The sequence below is a fragment of the Natator depressus genome, chromosome 16, assembly GCF_965152275.1.
Source record: "Natator depressus isolate rNatDep1 chromosome 16, rNatDep2.hap1, whole genome shotgun sequence".
In the NCBI taxonomy this organism is placed as follows: Eukaryota; Metazoa; Chordata; order Testudines; family Cheloniidae; genus Natator; species Natator depressus.
This window is the reverse complement of record NC_134249.1, coordinates 15,282,298-15,303,074: the sequence shown is the minus strand read 5'-3', so window position 1 is coordinate 15,303,074 and position 20,777 is coordinate 15,282,298. Positions and strand designations below refer to the sequence as shown.

At 50.6% G+C, this 20,777-nt stretch overlaps 1 protein-coding gene across 4 annotated transcripts in view; it reads right to left on the bottom strand.

Annotated features, from left to right (window-relative positions):
- Positions 1–3,310: 3,310 nt before the first annotated feature.
- Positions 3,311–20,777, bottom strand: part of NCS1 (neuronal calcium sensor 1) — a 154,986-nt gene continuing 137,519 nt past the window's right edge. For 3 of the 4 annotated variants that reach the window (XM_074973976.1, XM_074973978.1, XM_074973979.1), the window contains 6 exons: positions 18,769–18,907; positions 16,792–16,870; positions 15,758–15,846; positions 14,999–15,076; positions 13,819–13,938; positions 3,311–10,354 (listed from right to left, as the gene is read on the bottom strand). In XM_074973976.1, the coding sequence (XP_074830077.1) occupies positions 13,840–13,938; positions 14,999–15,076; positions 15,758–15,846; positions 16,792–16,870; positions 18,769–18,907 (484 nt within the window). In that variant the 3' untranslated portion in view covers positions 3,311–10,354; positions 13,819–13,839. Of the gene's footprint in view, positions 10,355–12,531; positions 12,552–13,818; positions 13,939–14,998; positions 15,077–15,757; positions 15,847–16,791; positions 16,871–18,768; positions 18,908–20,777 lie in introns of those variants that run through there. The other variant, XM_074973975.1, reaches the window with a different exon arrangement.

The window sequence follows — 20,777 nt, the reverse complement described above, 5'->3', positions numbered from 1 at the left end:
AGCAGGGGCAGGGGTGTAGCATTGACGGAAGGTGTGGAGTGTAGGAGTCGAGCCCCCCCAGGCACAATGAAAAGTCGGCACCTGTGGGGTTTGTGCTACACAAACCACCCCTTGCTTGCCCTTTGGGAGGTTTCTGGGATTGCCTTTACCTGTCCTTTCACGTCCCAAAGGGGTTTCCTCAAAGCGGGTGTTGCAAACCAGGTCCTCTCTCTACGTTCCATCCTTCACCTCACTGTGTAAAGAGCTGGAACGTCCCTCCCTGGCGATGTCCAGTCCAGTTCCCAGCATTCTTCCAGGGTCCTTCAGCAACATAGCATCTTCCACCCCACGAGGCCGCACCGCTCCCCTGAATCGCCCCTGGGAACCAGACAACCCTGGCAGGAGCTCCCTCTTCCCGACTGCCAGCCCTGATGATGGGGCTGGGTGAAGCAGGCTGCTTGGAAGGCAAGCAAATGCTCGTCGCAGCCAAGATTTCAAAGAAATGTTGGGCAACAAAACCTTTTAAAAGGCCGGATTCTGCCACCCCTCCTCAGGCCAAGTACAGCCTTACTCCAGGGGGCGTCCCAGGGATTTCCCAGCATGGTAGGAAGTTGATGGAGATGCTGGCCTTTCATGGAGCTCATTAAGAGACAAACTCAAATGCAGACCATGCTTCTGAGCCAAACTGAATTCAGGAGGATATTCGTGGAGTAAGGTACGTCTCCCCGGGGCCAGATTTTGATGCCTTTACTTGTTATGGAGAACACCTGGCTGCACGGATAGCCCTACCAGCAGTGGTGTGTGGCATAAGGGGCTGCTTGAGTGTCTACAGGAATCATACTTAGGGGTCCAAAGCGGAGGTAGAAGAATCCTGCCCCAAACCAATAAACTTGAGGGACAAACTGAGATTCCCAGGGCATGGATCAACCTAACTATACAGCTAGTGGCAACGGTTACAGAACAAGAAGCCTGGAAAATACAAGGGCTCCTCTTTTTGGGTGAAATCCTGGCCCCATTGGAGCCAAAGGGAATTTTGCCATTGACTTCAGTGGGGCCAGTTCCCCCTTCCTCTTTAGTCTGTTGTTTGTATGTGTACAGCACGTATGTTCCTAGGTAGAGAATCTCTCTGTATTTCACGGACCTGGCTTTGCAGTGCACCACAGACCACGTGCACTTTGTTCCTGTCATTAAGCTTTTATTTCAACTGTCACAAAGTTCTGGGGTTTTGTGGGGTTTTTGTTGTTGTTCTGTTGTTTTGTTTTGCTCTTGAATTCATCTCAAGACTTAAAAGACAAGGCAATAAGGGGCATGCAATCCAAACCAAAGGGAGTGACACCAGCGCAGACACACAGACAGGGCCTGGGCTTTACAGATGGGGATCTTTGCAGAACCTGCTGTTTCTTAGCCCAGGGCTCAGCTGATTGCTGGTGAGGACACAGAGCGAGGGGTGGACAAACGTTCTTAGGAACAGAAAGAGAGCGAGAGAAGGATCTAAGTGCGAAAACTAATTCCCTGCCCCATTGCTAAAACCGACTTTGAAAAACAGGGACTCAAAAGGACTTGGGACGTTTGATTTCCTTAGCAGCAGGGAGGGAGGGAGAGAATGGACAATTCCTGCAGATCAGAATAGGGGCAGACATCTGTGCAGTAAGGAAGCAGACGCGAATCAATCCTTCTTCACCCTCCTGGTCACTCTGCTTTTACCTGCTAATTGCGCCTCACCCAGATTCGACCTTTCCTAACTACTGGGAGTGGATGTGTCATTTTACACAAAGTAAAACTATTTCCCCATGCTTATTCCCCCCCCCCCCCCACCGCATACTGTTCCTCAGATGTTATTGTCAACTGCTGGAAATGGCCCACCTTGATTATCACTACAAAAGGTTTTGTTTTTGTTTTCTCTCCTGCTGGTAATAGCTCACCTTACCTGATCACTCTCGTTACAGTGTGCATGGTAACACCCATTGTTTCATGTTCTCTGTGTATATAAAATCTCCCGACTGTATTTTCCACTGCATGCATCCGATGAAGTGAGCTGTAGCTCACGAAAGCTTATGCTCAAATAAATTTGTTAGTCTCTAAGGTGCCACAAGTCCTCCTGTTCTTTTTGCAGATACAGACTAACATGGCTGCTACTTTGAACCCTAACTAAACCAAGTGGTTCTCCCCTGTTTGCCTTCTGTGGATCTCTTTAAGAGACAATTATCCTCCCACAACTCAGGCCTCACCCCAGGCTACCACTGTCTGTTCTGCTTTGCAATCCACATGTTGATTTACTCCTTACCCAGTGGCTGGCTAGCTGGTACAGCCAGTCCCGGATGCTATCACAATGACCCATGTGTATCTATGGTGGCACCGACAGAATTTGGGGATTCTGAATCTATGTGTAGATGGCAGCTTTGAATGTCTCGTGGACTATTGGGAGTTGAAGGCTGCATCCCACACCATTGGAAAGGCAGTTTTCCCAGGGTCTAGGATCTAAGCTACATCGTATTACTCTCCACCCAGGTGACATGCAGGGAAAAACACAGCTTGTGTCAGTGCAGATTTGCTCACAGACATTCAAGGGTGAACTCAACATGCTGAATGCAATGGGCAACCAGCCAACTCTCCTCGCCCTGCTCTCACGTTGAAACATTTCACCTGACTACGCCTGTTCCATGGAATGGGAGCTTTACTAGTTTTCTGCACTGGACCGAATTCTCCTCTGGTGTAAATGGGTGCAATTCCACTAACGCCTATGCAGTTTCACCCATTTAAATCAGCAGAGTATTGGGCCCATTTCTTTGTCCTCTGCTTCTTCGACTGATTAACAAGCTGCAGGATGCCATGCCCTCGAGATCAGCACACGTGGAAGTCGATTCTACCTGTCGAAAAGGCAGGGCTAGACCCTGAGTAGCTGCACCGTCCAATGAAGATCAATGCAAGTACTGAGCCCTGCTCAGAGTGTGGCCCATGGGAGGTTTGTGGAATAGTGGCCCAGCGCTAAAACACATCTCAAAGGCAATTGAAAACGAAATTCCTCACAAGGGAATAGCTGTAGATAGCTACTTTTGCCTGTGCTACAGATCATTATAATTAAATGACTAGTCAAGAGGAAAAAACCTTCACATCTCCCTCTCCTTCTGTCTTGTACAATGGAAACTTATTATTATAAGTCAGGGGACCCACCAGTCTGACTTCCCTCCAAATATCGCAAATCTTTTTTCTTCTTGAGGAAACAGCTAAGCCCAGACAAGATCCAGAACTACAGCGAAAGGTGATATAAAACGGCAACAGTTATCACACGAACAGAAAAATTAAACAAAAGAAAAGGAAAGTACAGATCCCGCATTTTAATCTATGCAACACTGACAGTGACAGATAACATCTAGTGCCAGAAAGCAAGTTATCAGAGGCTGGCCATGCACCTTTAACTCTGTTACTGGTTGTTTCTTCAAATGTCACAGCTGCAACACTCTTCTCTCTTTAGTCCAGGAACATCTCGGGAAATGTGCAGAAAATATCACAAAAACAAACACATCAGTTGCCGTTGTTGTTTTTTAATAATGACCCAGATTTTTTTTAAAAAGCTAATGACTTGGTGAAATAAACTGAATATTCCAAAACCAGGAGGAAGAGATTTCCCCATTACTCATGGTTCCTTTGTGTTTCATTTTCCAGAGACTGTGCAAAATCGGTTCACTAATAATAAATAATAGTCACATAATACTTAGCACTCAGACAGCATTTTTATATGTAGATCTCAAAGCACTTTACAAGACTGGGTAGGTGTCAACCCCATTTTACAGATGGGAAAACTGAGGCACAGAGAGGTTAAGGCCAACGTTTTCTCAGGTGAGATGCCTTCTGTCTTATTTTCAGGGGTGCTGAGAAGCTGCAGTTCCCGTGGCTTTCTGCTGGAGGGGTGGATGCTCAGCACTTCTGAAAACAAGGCTGAAGGCATCTCAAAGTCAGGCTCCCAAAATCATTGGCCACGTTTGAAAAGTTTGGCTAAGTGATTTGCCCAAAGCCACTCAGTGAGTCAAGCGCTGAGGCACGACTAGCACCCAGGTCTCATCAGTTCCAGTCCCGTACCCTCCCCATTGGAACATGCTGCCCCTCGAGGAGAAAATACGCCATTGCTGAGTTCTCAAACAGCCCTGCAGGTAACGTCTGGCTCCAGCAACAGGCTTGCCTGTCCACAAGGGAAAACTTACATGGTCACAAAAAAAAAGATGAAACAGGCTCTTTATTAATCAACCAAAGCTTTTTATTCACTCAAAACCTGTTCTGCTTTTTAATTTGCAAATATTAAAAGAATAGAGGGGTATGACAGTGACTCTGAGCTAGGGGACTGCACTGTCCTGAAGGTGGCAGTTGGCGAGGGTCAGCAAAAATTGCCAAGCAGAAATCATCTTTCATTGCCGGTGAGGCAGGGCTGTGGCGAAAACCTCAGGTACAGCTCTAGGAGAGGTGGGCTGGACTGGAACCAGCCATAGCTTGGGTGTCACTGTGCGGTACGTTTCTCTTCCGCGCTCCCTACCAGTTGAAGCCCTCGTGAGCTCAAACCCAACACTTCTTTCCCGCCCCATCTGGATCCGCTCGCCCTGACAAACACAGCTTTCTTTCCTATCCTTTCTAAGGGGGCAGGGAGGCCAAAGGCTCCATTCCGCTTACTCCCTTAGCTGTGTGTGTCAGTGGGACCCACCACCATCTTTTGGGCCTTTTAGTAGCTCACAGGAAGTAAGTTAGAGAGAGAGACCTGGCAATGGACAGAGCTTGGGGCTTCTCCGAGTAAGACACTGAATCCAGTAGCATCCCCCATGTTGCGGATGCGACTGTTGAATAAAAGCGGTTTGCTGAAACATGAAATTTCTTGCTTACTCGAGAGTGCTAATCATCAGGGGTCTCTGCAGCTCCCAGACCAGGGGTTGTTTGTTGCTGAGCTACAGACAGCTGCTGCTACTGAAAATCTGGCAAAGACAATCTATTTGTTAAAAAATAGGTCTGTGTGAGCTGGACCAATTATAGAGTGTCCCTTGAAGTACGGTGGCTCCTTCATACAATGAACTGGAAGGTGAAAACCCTCTGCCAAACTTAAAAGCCTTTCCGAGGAAAGTGCCAGAACAAATACATTCACACTTGCCTGGATATTGTTATAAACTTTGTGCGGTTAGTTAGTTATCAGCAGGGGAAGTTACAGAAGTGTCACATTCACCTTAAACGCCAGTCGGTATCAGAAAGTGATCAGCCTGGGGGGAAGAAATGGTGAGTCGGGCGGCACCGCAGAGAGCTACCAAAAATGAGAGCATTCTGGCCACAAAGCAGCAGGGGAATTGAGTGTCCCTTGGAACGACCAGGGCGGTATGTTCCATTCTTCACCCATCCATCCCTGTAACATATCAGATTGAAGGGAAAAGCAGGAGCCAGCCAACTCCCAGCTCCAAAGGGAGAGAGGCCTTGCTCTTGGGTGTAAAAACAACTTGTGTGCCCTTAAAGAGAACATGGTAAATGTTCAATTCCTTGTCTCGCTTCCTTTATTTCAGGCAAGGCTTTCCAAAAGAGCCCGCAACACCCAGGAAAAGCTCAGGACCCTCCGACACCTTCAAATCCTTTATCTCATCCCAATGGCTCAATAGAGATTCATACGATGGTCCTGCTCCCCTTGAAGTCAATGGCAAAAGTCACACTGGGCCAGATCCTCAGCTGGTATAAACTGGCGTAGCTCCATCAAAATCAATGGAGCCACTGACTCTATACCAGCTGAAGATCTGGTCCATTGATTTTAGTGGGATCAGGATCAGGCCCTATGCGGTCAGAATTTGTCCTGCAATAAAACGCAGCAGTTGTTTGGTGAGTTTTCCTAAGGTTGAGCAAGTCTCCTCAAGAAGTGCCACAGTCAATGGGTCCCGCCTTACAAAACAATACTACAGAGCCCATAGTCAAACCCCAAGACAAAACCTCTCAGCATACAGAGCTGCAGTGTCTTGATGCTATTTCTGTACAATATCTATCGCCTCATACAGGATCATTTCCTAGTGGAACCATGTTGGTTTCAGAACATTCCACCGATGGGGCTTTCTGGATCAGGAGTCATTGAAGAGGCTGGATATTATTTTAAGCAATGTCAGAAATGATTCAAGCCCCAATCCAGGGACTCATCTTTATTTAGGAATGAAAATTAAGCACCTGCTTAAGTGATTTCCTGAATAAAGGTGGACCTAAGCATGTGCTTCTCTGGCTTGAGGCCTCTACCTGGAGGAATCAGTTACAGTAGAGCCGATCCAGAATATCCAGCCTACCTGGCGAATAGAACAAGAGAGGAAACTGACGTTCCGACCACATTTTCAAGTCAAGCTAAGCACTCCATGGGATTTGCAACCCATCAGTGGACGGTCTCTGGCCTCACTGCATGACTGATGCCTTGGAGGGGAACCAAAACACGCAGTTTTGTGGTCCTCCCCCCAAATCTCTCTCTCTCTTGACCTGCTAACGCATGAGTCATCCCCGAGCCCTAAAGCTAGATTTGGAGCCAGGTCTGTTGCGTGGCATACTGACCAAGGTCTTTACAAAGCCTTCAGTTCTGTCTGGACGTACGCAAGCCGGACGTGCACACAAATCAAGCCCCGGAAGCCCAGCTTAACAAGCAACGAAACAGACCATGCTACTTCCAACACTTTGTGCTTTTCTGATACCAGTGAGAGAAACGTGTGGAAAGGGATGGCCTTTAAGAACGGTATAGACGGGATGTCTGGGTGCTCTGTATGATTGTTACAAATGGAAGGTAGCCATAGGACAAGACAAGAGCTCTTTACTAGTGCTGGGTCAGGGCATGGGGAATAAATAGCCACCTTACATAGATGGCCACTCTGCACTAGGGCTGGGATTTAGGGGTTAGGTGCTACTGGGATTTGAGTGCCTACCTCCCTCATTTGAAAATTCCAGCCTTGGAGCCAAAATTGACATGTACAGTTCACCTGGAGTTAATTCTCTGCCCCTGCCACCTCTGCTGTTTGGTCCTTGATTTGCTGGTTGGACCTTGGGCTGGCTGAGGCTACTGCAGACAGCTCCGATGTGCTGATCACAGCCCATGCCTTCAGGCTTGGTGTTCTGTGGGCCAGGAGGCCTCCCACCCAATGCTGCCCACGCATCAGGGACCAGTCCTCAAGCTGCTGTCCATCAGAGTTGCTCCATGGAACTCAAGGGAATGATTTATACCAGCTGCATTTGTGACCCAGTAGCTGAAAATATTGCTCTGGAAAGCGTGGGTGACCTCGCTGGGAAGGATGAAGGACATCATTACAACTACACAATGAGAAATAACTTCCAGCCCCACCCAAAGAAAAGGTACTGTGGTATTAAATGCAAAATGCAGGGCAGATGCAGTTGCTTACACTGATGAGCGTGGGGGTATAGCACTCCCCTCTTGTTTCACGCCAGAAACAAACAAACAAAAAGAAATCAGGCCGCGCTCTAGAAAGTTACAATACCAGCTGACTCGTCTTTCTTCTGGAACAGGAATGGGAGAACTTCCAATGTAACTGGGCGGTGGTAAAGAGAGGATGCAGACTGTGGAGAAAAGCCTGCCTGGTTTCCAAAGCTTGTGATAGGCCAAAAACTCTTGTGCTTCCACGACCAGGGTACCGCCATAACCTGCAATAGCGAGCTGAGATTGAGGGGCAGCTGCCATCCTAAAACATCTGTGCTCTGTGACACATGGAGGACTGAACATGGAATGCAAAGCACTGGAAGAAAGCCAGTGTTATGTACACGCGAGTGCAAATGTGTCACGGCTGGATGGAATCAGACCTTACTCTCCTGTGTGTCCCCCTATCACCCCTAGTGCAGCCTACGCAGAAGAGAAGCCCTAATGCTGGTGACAGCTAATGGACATTTCTTCTTTAGTTCCAGTGACTGAAGTTAGCTGTTTTTGGAGCCGGAGTTCACGTTTCAAATCTATGTAGCCCTAGAGTGTGGACAATCTCGAAGTCTGCCCGATTACGGAGACAGGAGACACCCCTCCTAAGGATATCTGCCCCTGTGCAAAGAGGCACCCACATTCACCACCCTGCAGGCATTCGAGTGCCAAATCTGGGTCACCTGGGCTGTATATCATCTCTGGCAAAGCACAGCTGGCTCTGGTTACACTGCAGGGATATGGTGGGAGAGGAAAGAAGGAAGGGGAAGCAGTGCTTGGCACAGTGACTGGGATTTATACACGGGAAAAGCGATTTCGGCTCTGAAAGATGGAGTCAGTGCCCTTTTCACAGGTTTCCCGCGAGAGGTTTCAAGTACTGCCTGGGAGAACCCAAGAGCAGATTCTTCCTTCTGCCTCCCGATCCATTACTCTGCAGCTGTTCTTGATACACAGTCGGAAGAAGAACAATGCTTGGTGTTTGAATCCCAAGATGATCGGAGCCTTAGAAATACTGTGGCTAGCGAGCAAAACAGGGGAATGCACCAACCTCTGGGTGCATGACCAAAAACGCGGGTGGAAAGGCGAAGGCCTCCAAAGTTTATGGGGCACTTGACCATTGCTCTGTGTACAGGCACCACACAAACCTTCCTGGGGAAAGCTTCAGGAGGTTTTCCGTTCCAGCCCAGCCATACAAAGGAACCATGGCTCGTGCCTGCCCTCGTCTTGGGTGCGTTTGCTACTGTGCTTCTATTGTGCTATTCCATTTCGTCCAAAGGTGGAGATAGACCAAGCAGAAATGAGGCAGGGGGCAAGGCCGGATTTGTTTCGTTGATTGTTTTCCTGTTCATCAAAGCTCAGGTCCATCTTTGTGACCCAAACTGGGCACCGTAGGAATAGATGTGACCCACTGAACAAGGTGTTTCTAGCTCCCTCTCAATGCATGGCCCAAAGAGCAAAACTCAAGAGCACTTTAAAACTGCCAAACGAGAGCAAACGTGGCAAAACACTAAGAAGCTATAGCCAGTCTTCCTTCTCCAGGACACTAAGCAGCACTGTGTAGCTCTGGACAGCGTCAAGGCTTTGGGTTTTGCCTTAAACAGCTGTGAACTGTAGTTTGCTTAGACAACCCTCCTAAGCTCCACTGACCGGCTGGTTCTTTTCAAAAACATTACACTGTACAATCAACCAACCATCTCTGTTCTCAGCCCACAGGCACTCCGGGCTCCCAACCTCCTGGAGGCTTAGCAAGGAGTTAATTCGGTTCCATTTTATTAACTTCCCATCCGCCCCGCAAGATAGGTACACGACAGTCCTGGGATTTTCCAAAAAGCAGGGTCATTTTAAAGCTCAAACAATATTGGCCCCATTAATACTTTTCATGCAGAGAAATGTCTGGATACGGTATATTTCATCATTCTGCTTTACATAAAGGCAAGATGGCAAAATGACTGCGTAAGGGCAACAGAAATACAATTTGTTGAGAGGAGGACAGCATTCAGTCCCCGCCTTGGGATTTGTCAGAGGTACTATCTGAGTTTCTGAAGAGAAGGAGGGAGGGCAGGGTGCAGGGACCAGAGGCATGGGAATAAGGAGAAGGGGGTTAGATTATCCCCCATAAAACATCAACCAGCTGACAAAGCACAGTATAGTGAGGGGGGGATATTTTTGGCTTAATTGCTATCGCAGGCTATCTCCCCCTGCCATAGTGTCTAAACCTTGCAACTTTTATCACCTAGGTGTTTCAACACACGAAAGACTAAACACAGCAGCAACGGTCACAACAAATAAATAAAGATATCGATAACATAGATAGGCATAGTAACAAAAGCCTCACTTTTTCCATCCGAAAAAAAAAAAAGCACAATACTGTATCACAAAAAATATACATATCCCCCTAGCGACACGGGCTGGGCGGCTGCTGGAAACGCAGGGGAGGTGGAACTTTCATTTCCAGTTGCCTTGTATCGTCCATCCCCTCGTCCTCCCCCCCCGATAAAGCAGAAGCCGATTGTGATCAAGCACTCGGACGGCATGCGGCAGCCGCCCGCTCCAAGACCTCAGCAGTACCTTTTGGTTCCTTCTTCATGCTGCGCTTTTCTATGAAAATAATGTAAAATATTTGTCGGTGTTTTTAGTCCGTTCCAAAAAAAAAATGTACTAAGTAAAAGCGAGAGGCAGGAGGGGTCTCCACACAGCGATGCATGATCCCTTCCACCCCCAGAAGCTGAAAAAATCGCTGCTTTTTCTATTTTTTCCTTTCTTTTTTCTTCTTTTTTCCCCCTTTTGTTGTTGTTGTTGAGAAAGCAGAAGTTGGCAAATGGACACGGTTAATTCAGAGTGCAGAGTGGGGGGGGGATGACCTCACACTTCAAGCGCCTCCCTTGTTCGTGTAACATAGAGGAAGGCTGGAGAGGGACAGGCAAGCTTCTTTACTGAGGTGGTCTGATGGCACAGAAAGAATCTTCCTCCAGGCAACTGAAAGAGAAGTTGGGGAGTGGGGGGAAAGGGGGAGAAGAGGAGAAAGCAAGTCAACCTGTGTTTAAGTCAGCGAAACTAGAGACAAGAAGAAATGTATTGGTAAGTCGGTGCTGCCAACTTGTGTCATTTTATTGCAAGTCCTGCCATCTTTTTTTTTTCTTCTTAAGGACCCAGCTCCTGGAGTCAGGTGATTCTTGCGAGACTCTATGCTTTCCCTGAAAATAGAATGGATGTTTCTCATCATCCTGTCTGTGGAGAAAAGTTTGGAAATATGACACTCCCCCACACACATCCGAGGCGCCAACTCCAGAACCTAAGGTTTATTCTTTTTTTAAATCTCTTGGTTTATTAGCCAGTCTCATGATTTGTTAGGACCGCACCAGTTTCTCAAAGCTTGCTGTTGGCAGTGTTGAGCTGGCTGGGTAAACAGGGAAAAATTCGCTGCCTCCTTCTGAAATTCCTTCCCCCCCCCTCCCCATTTCTCGGGGCTTAAATTTTCAAAAATGGGAAACAGCATCCAAGTTATGAAATCTGAAGAACTCCAAGGGGGAGAAGGAGGAATGTCGGGGTGAAAATGTTGATGGTTCCCACCCCCCCTTTTCTGTCATAATTCAAAATTTTGGAGACATTTCTTAATGACAGGTTTTTGGGGCAAGGACTGCATCTGTGCAGCACCTGTGTGCTCCCACAATACACAGATACAATTCAATAATCATCCATATGATTAATGCTGCAGAATATTGATGTGCAGGGGCTATTCAGTATCATACCCTGCCAGCTGTGTTACTGATGCTTAGTACACAAGCACCTTCCCCAATCCCCAGACTTTGCAACTGCCTCTGGGGCTCTTCCATCGCGGCTACCGTGTGAGTCACCCCACGGACCCCGCTGGTTTAAAATCCTTTACAGCGAGGCAGGTTTTACTGTATCGTCGTCTACAATAGTCCTTGTAGATGCCTGAAAATCAGAAAGCGTGTTTGCGATTGTCCCCCAAGATTGTAGGAAGGAATCGATTCCCCCGTCGGGTGGTAGGAATTATAAAGCTCCCAAGAGGGGAGTTTGGAGCCAAATAGATCCAAGTCTAACAACCGCTCATCCCCCAGTAACTCACTAAAGAGTTTGTCGTCTCCTCCCTCCCAGCCTCTGGCTTCTCCAGCTTAGTTTATTCTTTGCACCACTGCACACACAGCCCTGAAGAGCAGCTTTCCCCAGGCCAGGTGGCTGCTGCTGAGCTCAGGGCCTCATCGGGCCCCCTATAGGAGCTTGTCCTGCGTTCCTGACTAGCTCCCTTCTGACAAAATGGCATTTCCCTTTGTGCATTCACCACTAGAGTTTGCTACATATTGCCTTAAAAACAGCCAAGCACATGCAGAAGGAGGCAGAGTTAGGGCTCAGGGGAGAACATAATGCACAGGGAATGCAGCATCTGCAGCGAATCAGTCTAATTAATCTAATTAGTGCCAGTCACCCCATTCCAATAACATGCAGAGATGGGCTGAATTCAGCATCATTTCTTGGAGACCCCTCCCCAAATCTGGGTGTAGGACTAGCCCTGGGTCTGAGCCCTCTCCCCACCCACCCCAGATGTGGCAAAATAAGAACCAGCCTGGTAAAGTGGTACAAAAATAAAATGAACCCATCACGGGTTTTTCTCGGCCCTCACACTGCATCTGTGTGTGGCTTGACTTATGGAATTGTGAGGGTCAGAGACGGAGGAGACCTTGGATCTCATATCTGCCCCATCCTCCTGGCACTGCAGGACTGCTCCTTCCAGTGCATTCCCCAGGCTTTGCTCTAGCCTCGTTTCACAGTCCCACGTGATGTCTTGGGTTTTTCTAGGGCTATTAGCGTGGTCTCTTTGTGCTAGGATGCTCAAACCTGAGATGTGCTGTAGGAAGTTCCTCTGAGCCCTGGGCTGGAATCCCAGCACCATCCTGACAGGGACAATGGGGTGATCTCCTTGGCTTTGGTCCAGCTCATTCCACGCTCTGGATGCTGCCACACTTTCCCTGACAGAGACGACTCATCCCTGGGGCACCTCACATTGCTTGAGGAATAGCCCAGACTGCACTGTCCACTTCTTCCTCCGCTTTCCCTTACCTCCTGGCTCCTGTGCCCTCCTCTTCTCCCTCCTCCCTGTTCTTCACCCCTCTGCATTCTAATGTGGCTGCTTCCTCCTGCTGCTCCATGTTACCTGGGCCCAAACATAGCAAAGTACTTCTCCACACCATGTACAGTCAACCTGTGGAACTCATTGCCAGGGGATGTTGTGAAGCGCAAAAGTATAACTAGGTTCACAAAAGAATTAGTAAGTTCATGGAGGATAGCTTGGCTTAGCAATGGCTCTTAGCCAAGATGGGTAGGGACGCAACCCCATGCTCAGGGTGTCCCCAAACCTCCAGTTACCAGAGGCTAGGACTGGATGACAGGAGATGGATCACTTGAAATTGCCCTGTTCTATCCATTCCCGCTGAAGCATCTGGCACCAGTCACTGTCAGAATACAGGACACTGGCTAGATGGACCATTGGTCTGACCCAGTATGGCCATTCTTATGTTCTAGCATTGACAGCACAGAAGACACTGTCTGCCCACTCTCAGTTCCTGTGCCTGGCACCACAACAGACCCCAGCACCATGAGGAGCAATTGTCCCAGATGCTGGGACTGGATGACAGTCCAATCACTTAACGATCGCCCTGTTCTGTTCATTCCCTTGGAAGCACCTGGCATTGGCCACTGTCGGAAGACAGGATACTGCTCTAGATGGACCATTGGTCTGACCCAATATGGCCGCTCTTATGTAGGGAAAGTCCTGCTCAGTCCCTGCAGCCCCTGATCAATTCCTGGCAAAGTTATAAGCAACTGAAAATGGGCAGTGTCAGGCAACCTTAAGGGATGGCACCTGCGCAGTCTAGTCACCACGTAAGAGCTGTGAGAGGCTGGAGCATGCTCAGTAAAGATGGAATCTTTGGAGACTTTTGCTGCCGAACTCTAACAAGTCTCTACTGTGCATGTGGAAATGGAGATTTTTTTCAAAGGTTTATAATGTGACCATATTTGGGCGGATTTTAACAGGGGTGGCCAAGGCACTTTCCTGATATAAAGGCCACCCACCTGCCAAATTTCAAGCTCTTTCTCCAAAGCATGGGGGTGCTAGGCCTTTTCAATTAAACAGTTAGAAGACTATTTTTAATATGGGCAATATAACCTAATTTTTTCCTAGCATCATTCTAGGAAATGGCTGAACTGTTTCAGCTGAAACCCCTTCCTACCCCCACCCCCTAAAAAGTTCAGCCTGAGGCAAACACGCAGCACAGAAAATTTCAGCTCAAACAGTTCACGTTTGGCAAAGTTATAAGCAATTGAAAATAGGCAGTCAGGCAACCTTCGGTCTAGGCAGCACCGCCAGTTCTGCTTACAAAAAACAGAGATCCCCAGTACTACCACCTTGCTCGGCTTACCTCAGCTTGGGATCCCGGGGCCTATACGAGTCCGTCATAGAGGGACAGTGCCTGTACGATGGAGGGATCGGCTTTGGAGCCTTCCTGGAACTCCTGCAGCGTTAGCTTCCCGTCGGCATTCTGAAAGGCAACGGCCGTGAGAGCTGGCGATGGCCAATATGTCGCAACTAATTGTTTTATTGAAATGCCCTGGACCCAGAGGAACAATCTGTGCTTGGTATTAAAGAGAGACAGCTTTGAGCCAAACATCCCTTGCCCCAAACTCCACGGAAATTCAGATTTGGACCCGGCCCCCCTTGACTCTGTCCCATCCCTGATATCTACCCCAATTCTCTACTGCCTCACGTGCACGTTGAGGAGTGGATTCGAAGGGCACCGTATTCCTCTGGAGCCACCCCACTGGCCTTTGCAGCCCTAACTGGGCCAAGTGGGCAAGAGTAGGCCTGGAGAGTTGGCCACGATGGCTGGGGTGGGGTTACGGCTAAGGGGATAGATACGCTGGTCCACTCAGCAGCCTCCTCTGGCCCTGCAGTAGAAACAAAGGCTGCCCTTCCCCCAGGGCAGGCGGTGATGGAAACGCACCTGGGCAAATCCCACTTCACCCCTGGGCATGACACCTCTCTAGTCCAGCAGGGCTGAGTCCAGCCCAAAGTGCCAGCCTGCCAGAGACGCTGATTCAGCCAAGCGCTCAAGCCCAGGCTTTGCTTGAAGTCTCCACTGGGGTTTAAGCACTCTGCTGATTCAGCCCTGCATTGGAATGAGATCACCCAACACATCCACACCTAGTCAGGCCAGCCTGGGGGCAAGAATCCACGCTCACAGGCAAAGGGGAAGCTGGAAGCAGGAAGGAACTGTAAGGCAAACCTCCCCTCCATTGGGCCCAGTCTAGATCAGGGACTAACGGTTCACTGACAAATGTGGCGCCATGTCACACCCAATGATGAGAGGCCCTGAGTAGCTGGGGCTCCCACCAGCCCATGCAGAAGCTTTGAGCAGGCTGCATAGGTGAGATTTTGTGTCCACAGTGAGAGGAGACGACTACAGGTCGGTGGGTTTCATGGTACATAGCACCTGTGGGGAGAGCGGGACCCAGTCTGGGAGATGGAATAGCGGGGCTTGTGACAGCCGCCACCCCCTAGAGGTGAGGAGAAAACACACAAGAGTCACCATCGAGTCTCACCTTGTCCATCATAGCGAAAATCCGATCCACTCTCTTCTCAGGTGTGTTTTCCTCTTCTGGAAGCTCTACCGTGTTTCCCTGTAGGAACAGGAGAGAGTGTAACTTACACACATTTACTGTTTGTGGCTGGGCTGCATCCTCAGTGCTAGGTGTCTGGGTCTCACTCTCTCTCTGTGCATTAGGGGAAGAATGCCCCGGTCTAGAGCTGAGCCTCTTCAGGACAGTTCTGGGCGGCTCCGTCCGCTCTGCGGAAAGCCTGCTCTCTCCACTGCAGGCACCTTTCAACCAACCTCACGTGCATCCCAGTCACAAGAGACTCCTAGCGAAGGGCCACATCCGATCCCTGCCCCCACTTGGAGCAAATGATTCCAGCACTGGGACCTGGGGCTGCAGCAGTCTGGGAAGGCAGGGTGGGAACACAAGCCTCCCGCAGCCAGCTGGCAGCCAAGTGATGCTGATGGGGGTCACATGCCCACGGCAGGAGCCTCACGTCGGAAGCCACCTCTGCTCTCTAGGGGGACGAGTTAGCCAGCAGGCTGCCCTGCTCTTCCCCACCTCAACCCCCTCCACCATATCCACAAAAGCAGGGGGGGTGACCTGCTGCAGGGGCCGCCCACATCCTGCCCCACTCTGCCCATTGGAGCCATGCTAATTTGACTCCCAGACAGGCCTGCTGCACTCAGGGGAATGGATCTGAATGCGAGGGGGACCGCAGCGCGCTCTACCCCAGCGTCCTCTCCCCCTCCCCCTGACACTCACCACCATCTGATAAATAGCATCTACGATGTCCAGCATCTCGTTCCTCGTGATGTACCCATCGTTGTCCAAGTCGTACAGTTTAAACGCCCCTGAAACCAAGAGTGACGCTGAATAGCTGAGGAAGCACCAGGCGCCAGAGGGCAGGCAGCACCCAGTGTGAACGTAGCTTGGGCTGGCAGTGAGAGTCTGTCAGCCCTTAGTGGCCTGTCTGTGCCAGGAACAAGCCATCTCCTGGGGGCCACTTCCCAGGGCACAGACATCACTGGCACTCCCTGGCCAGTCTCAGCTAAGAGGCCCAGATGAGCCCCACGCCCCAGGCGAGGTCCCTCAAGTTGCAGGCAGAGAGGTGGCGAGGGGGAGCCCTGCCTTGCTAATGCCCGCATTGGACCTGCGGATAAAGAGAGGCTCTGTTCTGCCGGTTGTCAGTCCGCCAGGTTTCCTAAGTACCTTAACGCACGCGGAGTAAGTTAACGCCCAGCTCTCTCCTCTGGGATCCTCCCTTCCTGCACCCCAGCGAGCGTCCCCCCATTTCAGTTCGGGCTGTGCGATGCGAACGCCTGCACTGAGACCCTAAGACAGAGCCCTGGCGCAACAAGGCTCTGCCCTGCAACTGGGCGCGAGCTTCCCCGCCGGAGCCCACAGGTCTGTGCCAGGGGAGCTCACCCTCGCACACGGAAATGAGCTGTGGGGGCGCTGTTTGACGTTCCGCCTCGGACGCTGCAGAGCGGTGCCGGGGCTTGAGAGCCCCAGCTCCAGCCTGAGCCCCAGCGTTCAAGCAACGCCCACGCCGCTATTCTTAGCAGGCGAGTGGGAGCACCGCTAGCCCCAGTCTGTGGGCCCTGGCTGGGAGCCTCGCTCCCGGGTGCAGGTTAGACACACCCAGTGAGACCCCTCTCTAGTGCTCTTCCCTGCTTGGGCAGATGCTCACTGCATGGCTGCCTCTTGCTATTCTGCACCCGTTCTGGGCTCAAGAGCAGAAGTGGGGGGACAGAGAGAGAGGCCGTTCCTTGCTTCAAACTGAGCTGAGTACTTACACCGCAGTTTCTCATCCAGGGTCCCTCGGGACGTGACCGACAGCGCCTGGATGAACTCCGAAAACTCGATCCTCCCATCCTGAGAAGGGAAAGAGAGCTCTAGAGTGACACAGACATCAAGAGCACAGGGGCCGAGGTTTGTATTGTTACACGTGTGTGCCCGCACCTATGAATCATGCATGCAAACACATGTGGAGTCCCAAACAGGCCTGTTCCATACAGACGCTGCGCTGCTGATTCGCTGTGGTGACGTAAGCAGGGTTAATTGCATTCCTGCTCGTGGGGCTCCATCACTAGATCGTGTTCAGGTGACCCCTGACCATAGCTATGGTCCAGTAGAGTAACAGTTCAAGTTACTCTTGGTGCTTTGGGACTAATCAGCTGGTAAGAGAGAGGGCAGGATGCTGGGCACCAGATTCCACTGGCAGGCACCTGATTCTGTGGAAGGGGAGCAGCTCCCTGGTATCCTGACTGGTGGAGCAATTCCATTTCTCTGAGCAGAGTTTCACTGGTCCCTTCTCTGCTGTGAGTTCGAATCCCAGGGCCAAATCCAGAAGAGACATGGTGCAAGTTACGTTGCCATCAGTGGGCATGTAACAGAGTCTCAACAGCTATTGCCTTGTGCCATTCTGATCTGATAGCATTTTCCCCTTGCTTTGCGCATCTGTAAAAGAAGACACGGTGCACAAGGCAGTGGGGAACAGGCCCAGGCAGTCTACATTTGGTGTAACTTAGGGAATGTTTCCACTGTGCACCAAGGCCAGGCTCTGACTCAGGTTTGAGCCCAAGCCCCACTTCTGTCCACACACAAATCAGTCTGACTCGGCAAGTGCCCAGGACCCTGCTGGAGGGGCAGGGGGAGGTCAGAGCCTGTGTCCTGCTGTGACTCATGTCCAAGCCCTGTCCTTTTGCAGTGTGGACGGCGCTCAAGCCACAGACCCAAGTGAGAAGGTTGGCATAGTGCCATATGGACCCGGGGCTGACAATCATAAACCCAGGCTTACAATGCAGTGGGACACGCAAGTGTGGGCAGGGAAACACTGAGTCCACAAGCCCAGGTCCCGCCGACCCAGGCTCAGTGTGCAATGGAGACATCCCCTTTGTGACCAGAGGAGAGGGATGTCGGGCGGGGGGGGGAGGGGAGGGGAACATGTACAGAGTGAGCATCCTCTCCCCCCTCCAACAACTTTAACAAGTCCTGGCAGAACGAACTGCAGCTGAGGGATGGGGCGGTGAGGTGCCTTGGGCCTAGGAAAGGGTCTCTCTCTCTCTCCCGTGAAATTGTCTGCAGAAGAAAAACAAACGGGGGAATTACTGGACGGGAGCAAGAACCCTTCTGCACGCAAAATGGCGGGAGGGCTCCTGGCAAAGGCTGCTGCTGACTGGCCACAGCAGAGCAGGACTCCAGGGTTGTCTCCTCAGCAACTCTGTCTGCGCAAAGAGAACCGCTGGTGGCCAGGCGACCACGGAGTCTGACACAATCCAGGAGCTCGCCCTCGGAACAGGGAAGAGGGTCGTAGCCACCAGGACAGAGGGGAGAGAGAAAGGAGGAGGGAATTACAAACATTTCTCTCCGCTGCAGCTTGTCTGTAAAAAGCCTGATCTGGCCAGCAATGTCAGACCTGCAGCTCTGGGTAATTCTGGCAGCTTTAGTGGGTAAGGGATGGCCTGCCTGATGGGCCTCTGTTAGCAGCACCAAATGTCTCCTTTTCCTCTTCTGCACTTCGCGGACTATCTGCCTCGCCCTTGAGAATCACAAAGTAGAGCGAGCGTGGGGACTTGCTGCTAAAGCTTCTCCGCTTGAAATTTCCTACCCCGGGAAGCGACCGCTTGGATTTTCGCACTCAAGAACTGACCAGTGAGCGGCTGTCACTGTATAAGACATTTCATGGCACCCTAAACCACACAACTCCCGGTGCGTGAGAGGGGTGTGCACGGAGGGCCAGGGGGGCTCAGCTTCTGTCATTCACCACTTACTTTGTTTTCATCAAAGACGTTAAAAACGAAGGTGGCAAATTTCGTTGGGTCGCCGAAGGGAAAGAACTGCTTATAGATCTTCTGAAAGCCAGCTGCGTCCAGCTGTCCGCTGGGGCAGTCCTTGATGAAGCCCTTGTACCTGTGAAAGAAAGAAAGGAAGGAAGAAGAGTTAGTAACTGGTAGATTGGGCACATCACACCCACCTTCCCCTCCACTGACCCAGCTAAGGCCATTTCTGCTGTGCTAGCGCTTATCTTTACAGCCCCATTCCTTTCCCCCAGGGCTGAGCTTTCTCTGCCATTACAACCAGCCCATCCAGAGAGTGAGAAATTCCTGAAGGCCAGTGTCCTCCCCCCCTCTTTTAAAACGGTGTGTGTGTTTCCTGAGCAGCTCCGTAGCCTGCGCGGTTCAGTGACAAGACAACTGGTGTTTTGTAGGAGGCGCCCATCTGGTATCAGCAGTTGGTGCAGAGATGCGGTGCTGCGTTCGGATCTCAGCCACGCGCCCCTTGGAGGCTGGCGCCAGGCTGAATCTTGACTCTCCACAGCGCTGAACTCAGCAAGCAGCCAGAAGAACCAAAGAGAAGCAGGGAGTAGCTGGCGATCTCTTGAGGTTTCCAATTCTCTCCCGTGAGGATTTCCAGCTGGTGGGCTCGTCCCAACAGAAACCTCACTTGCCATTTCCTCCTCTGCGCATGCAGTCACTGGGGGGCACTTGGCACACAGCACAATACAGTGGGTACAAAGGGGAGCTGTTCCTAGTTGGCCAATCCCCTTCCTCGATGCTACAATCCTACCACACTGGCAATGTATTTCACACTTTACTAGTCTCCTGCTCCATCTCTGCATGCTACAGAGTGTCACAAGCCCACCTCCAGTCCAGACATGTGTGTCTAACGGAGAGAGTCTAGTCTAGTGGTCAGGGTGTGGGAGTCAGGAGGCCTGGATTCTATTTCTGGACCTACTAGCAATTCACGTGCCTGCTCTGTGCCTCAGTTTCCCCACCTATAATCTGTGGATCAATGAGCGCTACAGCTAGAAAGTGCTATACAAAAGCTAGGTATTAATTCTTATCACAAGCAGTTCTAGCCCAGCGACCAAATCTTCTGCTTGACGAAGGAGTATTTTTATTAGTGTTTAGTGCTGGGGTTGCAGCCCACCGATCTAGTGATCTGAAACGTAGGGCTGGGGACCGGCAATGCCGGAGCGCTAATCCTTGCTTTGATACTGACGGGTTACAGCCAGGTTTTCCTGGAGCACAGCAGAGTTTGCGAAGCTAAGTTAACATCTGTAAAGTGCTTTGCAAGATGAAAAGCGCTGAAAGCCTTAGTCCAGAGACCTCACAGAGCAGAATACGCGCATTACGGTAACGCTGTAAGTAATTAAAGCTACATGCACACAGCCCTGGCATTGGGGTACATCATGTAATTATCTATCTGCTCAGATTAGGCCCTGAAATGCTAGTGCCCGGTATCCGCTGCTGCTCTATATACTCATTTCATGGCAGTTACCAGGAAAGTCTCAAGGCAACAGTCTAAGAGCTGGTCTGCACAAGAAAGGAGGTTTCAGAGTAGCAGCCGTGTTAGTCTGTATCCGCAAAAAAGAACAGGAGTAAGGTGCCACAAGTACAAGAAAGGAGGTTGCCCCAGCTGTGTTGTTCAGGGGTATGAAAAATTCACGCTCCTGAGAGGTGTAGTTTAACCAACCTAAGCCCCAGTGTAGTCGCCCCTAGGGTAGCAGAACAATTCTTCTCGCACTGAAATAAGTGTCTACACTGCAGTGCTACGTCGGTGCAGTACAGTCGTGCCCCTGCAGCGCTTCTAATGCAGCCACAGCCTAACACAACAGCACCACAGTTACCTTAAGTCTCTGTACCCGCACCGGAATATAAACAGGCCAAAGACTTCCTGCGGTCTCCACACAGAACTCCACTGACATTAACAGGAGCGCTGCGAGTGGAATGAAAAGGCCAGGTATCTTCAGAACGGCTGCTCCAGGCCATTTTGGTTG